Source organism: Gadus morhua, chromosome 9 (genome assembly GCF_902167405.1).
Source record: "Gadus morhua chromosome 9, gadMor3.0, whole genome shotgun sequence".
Lineage (NCBI taxonomy): Eukaryota > Metazoa > Chordata > Actinopteri > Gadiformes > Gadidae > Gadus > Gadus morhua.
Window position 1 is genome coordinate 5,416,770 of NC_044056.1, and position 10,174 is coordinate 5,426,943.

At 42.8% G+C, this 10,174-nt stretch overlaps 1 protein-coding gene across 1 annotated transcript; it reads left to right on the forward strand.

The window, feature by feature from the left end:
• The first annotated feature begins 249 nt into the window (after nucleotides 1-249).
• On the forward strand, nucleotides 250-10,113 carry cat (catalase). The gene is made up of 13 exons (XM_030365756.1): nucleotides 250-457; nucleotides 1,272-1,443; nucleotides 2,355-2,465; nucleotides 3,147-3,277; nucleotides 3,510-3,614; nucleotides 4,526-4,651; nucleotides 6,741-6,932; nucleotides 7,164-7,316; nucleotides 7,580-7,718; nucleotides 8,345-8,475; nucleotides 8,630-8,737; nucleotides 8,969-9,052; nucleotides 9,160-10,113. Exons 1-13 carry the CDS (start codon nucleotides 392-394, stop codon nucleotides 9,217-9,219), a joined length of 1,578 nt encoding a protein of 525 aa, XP_030221616.1. The 5' UTR covers nucleotides 250-391; the 3' UTR covers nucleotides 9,220-10,113.
• Nucleotides 10,114-10,174: the final 61 nt, after the last annotated feature.

Consider the following 10,174-nt stretch of genomic DNA (forward strand, 5'->3'; position numbering starts at 1 on the left):
ACACCACTGCTTCTATGTCTGCCTACTGTTGTCTATTGTTTTGGGAAAGCATATAAAATACCGTAATACAAATGTAGCGGCAACTTTTCTTTCTCGAATCAAGCCACAAGATTGGTCAAAGATTAACAAATATCAAGCGAAGGAAAGTTGAACGCCCTTTTCACCAAGAATTTCAGCGGGTCTATCAGATTTCAGTTTATTAATAAAACTAAAGTCTGATTTTGAGACTGTAGCGATCCCCCGACAGCCAATAGGAGTAGGAGTGGGCGGGGCTGATCTTTATAAAGCCAGGAAGACGACGTCCAGCGCCCTATGCCTTTAACAACAAGAAGCTGTTGTTGCTTTCCTCGTCTCGCTATCGATTCTGCAAGCACCGTTTAAACCTGCCAAGATGGCTGGGAATCGGGATAAATCTACGGACCAGATGAAGCTATGGAAGGAGAGCAGAGGGTCGCAGGTTCGTGTGTGTTCTGTGGCTATCAAAGCGTTTCTGCTGTGCAGCTAAAGATGATATCGGGGGTAGAAATGGGTGAGAGGTCGGATAAGGTCCTAAAGCATGACCCGGATCAACCCTAGTGTATATTGCTGAAATGCATTGTAAACATGTAATAGAATATGTCATGGTTAAAACGTAAGCTAACGAACAGTTACGAATTGTATGACTGCATATGGCATATTTACCACTTCATGTAGAATAGTAGTGTAAATAGTTAAATGCATGACTCTTTTTTTCAGTTATTCTATGCAGAAATGGAGATTAAGTAATTGTTGAAATGCACGCTGTTGCAGTTGTGATTACATAAGCAGTAATCTCATAACTAAACAATCCCAAGTCCATTATCAGCAATGCTTTAACTAACCATTGACGTTCTTGCACAACACTGTTCACGAAGGAACGTTCAAAGCTCAAATATTACGGAGTGAAGGGCCACTTGCGGTCATTGTATCCTTAGTCGTTGCAGGCTTGAGCATATGAGACTAAATCAATAGATTCAAACCGAAATATGCAAAACATTGTTGATCAACAATGCTTCACACAAACATAATACACAAACAAACAACTGTTCGAACAGGTGTGTGTGTGTGTGTGTGTGTGTGTGTGTGTGTGTGTGTGTGTGTGTGTGTGTGTGTGTGTGTGTGTGTGGACTTTCAGTGACTCGTTATCATTAAGCAGGATCCTTGTTTTCAGAACCTGCATGAACTTTTGGGCTCCACAGCGGCCTTGTGTCTTGAGTAACGAAATGTGTTTTTATAAACCCGTCCGTTTGCAGCGTGCGGACTGCCTGACTACGGGGGGCGGGGCGCCAGTCGGGGACAAGCTCAACTCAATGACGGCCGGGCTGAGGGGCCCCATGCTGGTCCAGGATGTGGTCTTCACCGACGAGATGGCCCACTTCGATCGGGAGCGGATCCCCGAGAGGGTGGTGCATGCCAAGGGGGCTGGTGGGTGGGGTCTTCCCTAATTCTCGTATTGAAAGAAAATACATGGATGACTGCATCTGATTGGAGGACATCTGGGTCAGTCCCCGGTCATGGCTGGTGACTGTGATACCCATATCAGATAAGGGCTATAATTGCTGAGTCACTGCCTCACCGTGACTAGCGGTGAGGCAGTGACTCAGACTCAACTTCACCGTTAGTCGAGGTGAAAAGAGACAATGAGGGTACACTGAATCAAAGTATGTAAATAATTCAACGCTTGTCTCCTTCAGACAGATGATAGTCCAGTGAGGTTTAGGATTTGGATTTTATGTTTATGTATAGAGCATGGCTGTGTTCTCTTTACTAAATTGACTGTTGCAGAAACCAGGTCATGTAACACAACCCGTTGTGTTTGTATCACATTGTTTCTCGGAAATGTCTTCCCCTTTGCAAATTCTGTTTAGAGTCAACACACCTTGTTTGTCAACTCACCTTGTTTGAGCAGTGCCAGTGACGAGGTCAAAGTTCGTCAACGTTTTTTGGCATATGGGATTGCAAACATACAAACAACAATTTGCTAATCTGAGACCTGAAAAAACAAGTGTTTGGCGTCGAATGATGTGCAGTATAACATTAGTTATTATGACTAGGAAAGGGTCATCTATGTAGTAAAAAATAAAACACACATAGCAGGGATGATAAATTATCAAACAAAAATTCAGGTAGCAAGGTTTAACACGGTGTTCAATAAACTGTATATCTAGATTGGTGCTCCTTCCTTAGTTGAATAGCTTCCTCTTTGGTGTCATTCTCTGAAGTTAAAGGGTTGCTTCATAACCAAACTTCCCATTCTCAGATGAGTTGCCTATTAGAAACATTGGACTAGACAAAGTGTTTGGTTGCTTTAAATCTTGTTTTTTTCCACTCTACAGGGGCGTTTGGCTACTTGGAGGTGACCCATGACATCACACGCTACTGCAAAGCCAAGTTGTTTGAGCACGTTGGCAAAAAGACACCGATCGCTATTCGCTTCTCCACCGTGGGTAAGACACATTGGGGACAGCTTTATCTTTCTACTACAGAGGGACACTCCCATTCCGGTTGATAGGAGGGGAAATACATTTTTATAATTTTTTTAACAAAAAAAAGAAAAGATGGATAAATGTTTTTCCGGGTAGGAGGGCGCATCATTCAGTCATTCAAATTTGGCCAGCGATCAACACCATTATAAATATCTGAAAATAATTTAACGTAATTTTCACGTTAAAAAAAAAGCAGGTTCATTCCCAAGGTTAAGGAGGTTGATAAAGTAAGGTTCAACACATGCTGTGTAAAGAGAAACGTACCGCTAGCTTCATTTAAATGGGTAAACAGAATTTACGTGAATAGTTTCTAAACTGATTAAAAAAACAATATTACGTAGTAGTGCTGTAATTATGTATTAATACCTAAACCAACTACATGTCTGGTATCATCACCGATATTCACCACTAGTTAATGGTTATATAATATTTATTAACTTTGCTATTTGTAAACGAAATAACCTGTTTTCCTATGTAGTTTTGTTCATATGCTAAACAACCCTTCGGATGTTCAGAAATGTTGATGAATTTATTTAAAGATATCTGTACTGGTATCAGCTGGAACATTTCCTATCTGAAATCTTCCAGGAAATGGTCTTGTCGGTTCCCTAACACGGACCCCTTTGTTTATGTAAACCCCAGCCGGGGAGTCTGGCTCTGCCGATACGGTGCGTGATCCCAGGGGGTTTGCGGTGAAGTTCTACACCGAGGAGGGCAACTGGGACCTGACGGGAAACAACACCCCCATCTTCTTCATAAGAGACGCCCTCTTGGTTAGTCCTGTAGCGCATTACCTTTGTTTATGCTGCAGGTGGCGCCAAAGACGATGTTATCCAACGACCACACGTCCTCTAATTTGGCAAAAACTACATCCAATGTTCCGATGGACCTGGAATACAAACTAAACCAAACACCACAGACAAAAGCATGGATCAGGGATTACTCCCTTTAGGTCTTTGTGCTGAACTGCAGCTCTCTGATGTAACGCTCTGTCTTTCTCTGTAGTTCCCGTCGTTTATCCACTCCCAGAAGCGTAACCCGCAGACCCACATGAAAGACCCCGACATGGTGTGGGACTTCTGGAGCCTCCGGCCTGAGGCTCTGCATCAGGTGAGGCTCTGAGGTGGATCTACATCTCCGTCCCCTGAGCTCTGCTTCTCCCCACCACAACGATGGTTGCGCAAACATCATGAGCGCCTGTGTCCTTCAACTTGCTCAGGCTTGGATACCATTCACTATTGTTGTACCAGGGGTTCTCAAAGTTTTGACAGCTGAGGGCCAATTTAGGAACCCAAAATTTGACTGAGGGCCGCCAAAGGAAAAAATAATTGGCGGGAAACGCCAGCATCCAAGTGGTGAAAAAAAACTGGGAGTCCTCACTCTGGGAGTGAGGTCAAGTGAGGACTTAATCACGAAACTGAGGTTCATCCTTTCAAAGTAATGTACAGTCGGATTAAAACTAACAAATGTAACAGGATTTAATTTAAAGCGAGAGTCGACTTTTCTCTTTATATTTATTTATTTTTTGTTTAAATTAATGTTGATAAAAAAAAAAAAAAAAGGGTTAGGCTTTTTTTATTTTACTTACATCTATGTCAATGCGGGCCGCCAGGAATGTTTATGCGGGCCGCACTTTGAGAACCAATGATTTAGTCATATAGCTGATGTTTTATCTCGCAGTGAGTTACTTTGGATGTTAAGGGAGAAATCAATTAGTGAGTATTGTTGTTTTTTTTGCATCTGCAATGCTAAAAACACAATCACATTTATAATAATGTTGGACACAAATGGCCCTTTAGAACCTAAACCCCAACTTAAACCCACCAAAACTATAAAATAGCACAAGAAATTGGACGTGTGTTGGGCGATCATGTGAAGGCTCAAAGTATTCGCATACAAACTAATATTTTCAGTTCCCCCAAAGGCCTATTTCTCTTTTTATTTTATTTTATTTTATTGATGCTAAATTGCTAAGTGGTTCCCTGCATGCAAACTCTTTCTCATTGGCTGTTCTTCCGAAGGTGTCCTTCCTGTTCAGTGACCGTGGCCTTCCGGACGGCCACCGCCACATGAACGGCTACGGCTCGCACACCTTCAAGCTGCTCAACGCCGAGGGCCATCCCGTCTATTGCAAGTTCCACTTCAAGGTCAGAGTCGTAGCGCTGTTGTCGGTGCTCTCTAAAGCTGCTGAAGCTAACATTTTTGCGACTTTTAAAGAAGATGAGAGCACCCAGAGTTTGGTGCCAACAGCCAATGAAAACTCTTTTCGTGTCAGATGATCATCACACATTCTGACATGATATATCCATAATAAATCAAGCTATAGTTTTTACACTGATGGCACAAGGTGGCACCAAAGAGCTTAATTCATTTATTTTCCTTGAATCAAATGGAGAACGGGCTCACCAAAGGCTCATTGGATCAAGAATAGCATTGGATTTTGAATAGAGTGTGACATGATCTATGGATCATTACCTTCACTTGCCAAACTTTTCCCTCAAGCTTATCAATAATCAGGTACACATACACACTGATGGCTCTTTCTTTTCTCCGGGACAATCATTATGATATAAAGAAGCCTGCCAGCGTCGTTAAAGAAATCCACAAAACACTTCTGAATTTTTCAATTGAGGGAAAAGTTATACGAAATTAGATGCAAAGGTTGTTGCAATGACACTTACCACTTGATTTGATCTAGCGAGAAAACTAGCAAGTAATTTTTTTGGAAGCAAACTATTTGATCGTGTTAGATGAGTCCGATTTTACCACTTGCCACTTGATTTGATCTACCGAGAAAACTAGCAAGCAATTTTTCCGGAAGCGAACTATTTGATCGTGTTGGATGATTCCGATTTTCTGGGGGATTGCTTCATGTTACTGTCAAGTTGCGTTTGGCTTGTGGCATGCAACCTGCAACTAGCTGCGGCAAAGTTTAACTTTAAATCCTGAATCCTCTCTCAGCCCACCTCTGCGGCTCTGGCAACCTCAACACACACACAAACGAGTCGATACTTGCTACGGTATCCATTTGCTCATACTTTCCTTCCCCCCGCTGCCATTTCACCGGGGTAAAAGAAAACAACGTAAAAGATGAGCTGTTGTTCAGGCTTTTGTTTAGGGCTGCTGGGTACTTTGTAATATTGCTATTGTGTAGAAGCATTAACCAAATGATGGCTCTGTAAAGAGGAATGCTGATCCCTGACCCGCTTTACTCTGATAGAAACATGTGACTCGTACCGGTGACCACATCTTTTGTTCCCCGCATCACATCGCTGTAGCCTATTTCACAGCATGAATACCTGTTGAATATCCACCATCTTCAAACTAAATAATTTGCTATTGAGTTGTTGGATTATTTGTAGAGACCACCACAGGAGAGCTATGCTGCTATAAATGTCACTTTTCATTGTAAAAAAGGGGGAAGATCCCCACCTACCAATGCCAGACTTTAGAACGATCCTATTTCAGTCTCCAAAACTATGCAAATGACTTTCTTTGGATTCCTTAATTATTCATCCTCCTACTTTAATAAAAATGAATTCATAAGATGTTGGAAAAACGTTGAATGGATAGAGCAACGTCTGTATTTTGAACCGTGTTGAATCATACCGTCTGTATTTCAAAATACCCTGCCGCCCAAGCTTACTCAAGACCAACCTGCCACACGCTGGCCTCACCAATTGACTTACTGCATTTAATATTGATTCACTTAATTTATTTTGTACTAACCTTTTACTCAGTGTGCATACATGTAAAGCGTCCTTGAATCTGAGAAAATTGATATTGTTATAATTTTTTAGCTGGAAAGACATTTGAAATGACGATACGCTAAGCGTATTGTCATTTCTTGAAACATCTTGAAACTCGCACAGAGAAGGTTTCGCAAGAGGCTTGCGAATCCTTTTCTGTGGGCGTTTCAATATGTAGTCACCTTATAGTTTTCGGTCTAGCTTTTGCATTTTGAACCACAGGGGCTTTAGGGGAAAGATGTGGTCAGGATAGCAAAGCAATCACTGAATTAAAAAAAGAGAAAGATCTTAAAATTAACTTTATTCATCCCAGGTGGGTGTCAAAGCAGAAGTAGAGGATGGCTATAAAGTACACATTTAAAATGAGGTCTGCAATTTTTTTTTAAATAAAAAAAACATTTCGGCAGAAAACGATAACGGTGGTATGGTTAACTGTATGTGCAACAGGATGGGCTGCGTGTCTAAAGTCTCCTCACTGTCCATCCAGACGGACCAGGGAATCAAGAACTTGACCGTGGAAGAGGCCGACCGGCTGGCCGCCTCCAACCCCGACTACGCCATCGGAGACCTCTTCAACGCCATCGCCAACGGAAACTTCCCTTCCTGGAGCTTCTTCATCCAGGTCATGACCTTTGAGCAGGCCGAGAAGTTCAGGTTCAACCCCTTCGATCTGACCAAGGTAAAAGGTTGTTTCTATATTCAGGAATGTTTTTAACTGATCGTCACCAAACATCATCCGTCATCAAGGACGACGTTAAAGTAGGGTTTCCCAACGTGTGTGTGTGTGTGTGTGTGTGTGTGTGTGTGTGTGTGTGTCCATTTCAAAAAAATAAAAGGGTTGGGGAACCCCTTTGTTGAAGAAGAAGAAGAGGAGGAGGAGGTCACTTCCCAATCTGTCTGCCTCCCACAGGTGTGGTCCCATAAAGAATACCCACTGATCCCGGTGGGCAAACTGGTGCTGAACAGGAACCCCACCAACTACTTTGCCGAGGTGGAGCAGCTGGCCTTTGACCCCAGCAACATGCCCCCAGGGGTGGAGCCCAGCCCGGACAAGATGCTGCAGGTAAACCACCCGGATGTCTCACACACGCATGCGTCACGCACAACGTTGGCAGGGGGGGGGGGGTTTGACTCCCCGCCGAAAGCCACTGGGTTCAATCCCCAATGTCCACAGCCTAACCTCCAAGTGTCCCACCTTAGTGTCCAGCCGTAACCTGTGTTCCACAGGGGGGTCCGGATTAAAGGCATCTGGGAGATGACTGAGTAGAAATGGTCATTTATTGTGCCAACGCGTGACATGACCTGTCCCCCGGCCTGTGTCCCTAGGGCCGCCTGTTCTCGTACCCGGACACCCACCGGCACCGCCTGGGGGCCAACTACCTTCAGATCCCCGTCAACTGTCCCTACAAGACCCGCGTGTCCAACTACCAAAGGGACGGCCCCATGTGCATGTCCGATAACCAGGGTGGGACTGCGTATTATTATTATTATTATTATTATTATTATTATTATTATTATGCCTTGTCTATTTTAGCGTCGGTGGTGAAGGGGCCAATGAAAATGAAATGATGAATACTTGTGTTTAATAAATGCTAAATTGTTGAGCAGGTCTACTACACAGTAGACCTGTACCCGAATGCCCATTGGATATTTAAAGGGCTCCATTTGGCTCACAGGGCTATTATACTTTCTTAAAGGGGCCCTCCAACGATTTAATATATTGAGACTCCCTTTGGGGTAATGGGAAAGAGTTGTGTGACAAGATGCCACCAGTGACATGTTTGGCATCTCTTTGCTACATGGTTGGCCTAATGAACCCTGTTGCCTCGTTAATTTGGTGTAGCAAGCAGTGCCCTACATCCACAGTGGTCTTGTGTTTTTTTGTGTTTGTCGCCAAAAACAGCTTGCAGTCAAAACCCTCAATGAAGACATGGCAAAGTGATGTAAACGTGTCATTGGTGGCACGGAGAATAAACAGCATCTATTCACAGATGATAATGGAGGGTTGCCCCAAATTGTTTAAAAACTGTAGATTGAACACATAACAAATATTTGGAGTGCCCTTTTTAATCGGACCGATGTGTTTTCAAGGCGGAGCTCCAAACTACTTCCCCAACAGCTTCAGTGCCCCTGACTGCCAGCCTTGCTTCCTGGAGTCAAAGTTCAAGGTGTCCCCAGACGTAACGCGCTACGAAAGCTGCAACGATGACAATTACACGCAGGTGTGTGTGTGTGTGTGTGTGTGTGTGTGTGTGTGTGTGTGTGTGTGTGTGTGTGTGATACACCCTGTGTGTGTGTGATATTCATCGTGTGTGTGGTTGTGCGATACCTGTGTGTGCGTGAGGTACCTAAGTGCTGTGTGCTTGGGTGTGGCAGGCGGGGACCTTCTACAGCGAGGTTCTGAGTGAGGAGGAGCGACGGAGACTTTGTCAGAACCTGGCCGGAGCCCTCAAGGGAGCCCAGGTCTTCATCCAGGAACGCATGGTGGGGCCACACATACTTTAGTCCCACTTCACCTTCCTGTTTCAGGACAGATTTCAACCCCAAGGTTCACCTTGCAGTCCCATTTCTTGCAATGCTAAAACGATCAATCAATGGGGTGCATCTCCATCAGTCCATTGAGGTAGTTTAACAAATATTTTAGTGCCATGCCTACCCACATGGAACAATTGATCAAGAACACTAGTGAGTTGGGTCCCATCTTCCCCTGAACAGGTACAGCACCTGATGGCTATCCATCCCGACTACGGAAAGCAGGTCCAGAGCCTGCTCACCAAGCACAATGCCGAGGCTCAGAAGGTAGGCAGTATTTTTATTAATTAATTTTTATATATATATACTGCATATATCTATGTATTTTTTTTCTTTTGTCCATGACATTTTGTTCCTTGGTCTTGTTCTTCCAGAACTCCAATGTGCACGTCTACACCCGTCCTACAGCCATTAATGCCTCCGCAAAAATGTGAGGTCATATATCTTGACCAGGTAGCACGCCCAAGATGGCTTCCGCAGTAACTGATTTCCACCAGTTTAAAGAAATATATCTTGTACTAATAATAATGTAACCAATCTGGCCTTAATAACAATTCTGTTCTAGCGTTTCAATGAAAAGGAATAGCTTCTTAACAGATATTCCAAATCGAAAAACAATGATTATATGAAGACTTTCTGCATTTAGTGCAGTCAAACTATATCCAATCCCTGGGAAGGTAACCCAGTCTTCATGTATTACTACAGAGATATCAGTCTAAAGTTATATATTTTAAATGTCTAAACACAATTGTATCACTTACCCAAATACTATGTATAATACATTTGCTACTATGTATTTCAATTGCTTGGTTTATACACTGGATGCATTGTTAAACCTGTACTAAAATGAATTGATTAGTATATATGATGGGGTTAAGCTCTTGAAACCTGATCAATACTGTCAAAGAAAAAAATTGAAGAATATTTTGTAATAATTTACTACTTGTATGCCCTTATTATTGCCTGTTTGTTTTACATTATTTTGCTCTGTGCAAGGAAAATCTGACATTAAAGCAGTGCCTTTTACTATAGCTCTACATTTTGGAGATCTGATGAGGGGCTTATGCTAGTCCGGGTGAATTTTGTTTTGGTCTCATGCATTCCTTTGACTGCTGGCTATTGCTATAGACCACAATGAAGGAGAACTATGAGGCTCAATCACAACACTATTTTATAAGAAAGTGGGGTGAGCCAAAATAGCTGATAACTGCTTTGAAAATATATGATTGCAAAGAAACATAATTGAGACAATTCTCATGTTCTTCTCTCTAATGGTTGGTATAACTTGTACTGTGGATGGAAAGTTACAATAAACCGTTTGAAGGGAAGTAGAAGGGACGTCAGTTTTTGTAGCTTTGTGGTTTTTGGTTAGGTTTCTTTCGATTTTAT

Excerpts from the sequence above, each read along its gene's own strand:
- cat (XM_030365756.1), top strand. The coding sequence starts at position 392 with ATGGCTGGGAATCGGGATAAATCTACGGACCAGATGAAGCTATGGAAG. Across the intron at positions 458-1,271 it reads AGGAGAGCAGAGGGTCGCAG|CGTGCGGACTGCCTGACTAC; the intron begins GTTCGTGTGTGT and ends GTCCGTTTGCAG. Across the intron at positions 7,317-7,579 it reads GCCCGGACAAGATGCTGCAG|GGCCGCCTGTTCTCGTACCC; the intron begins GTAAACCACCCG and ends CTGTGTCCCTAG.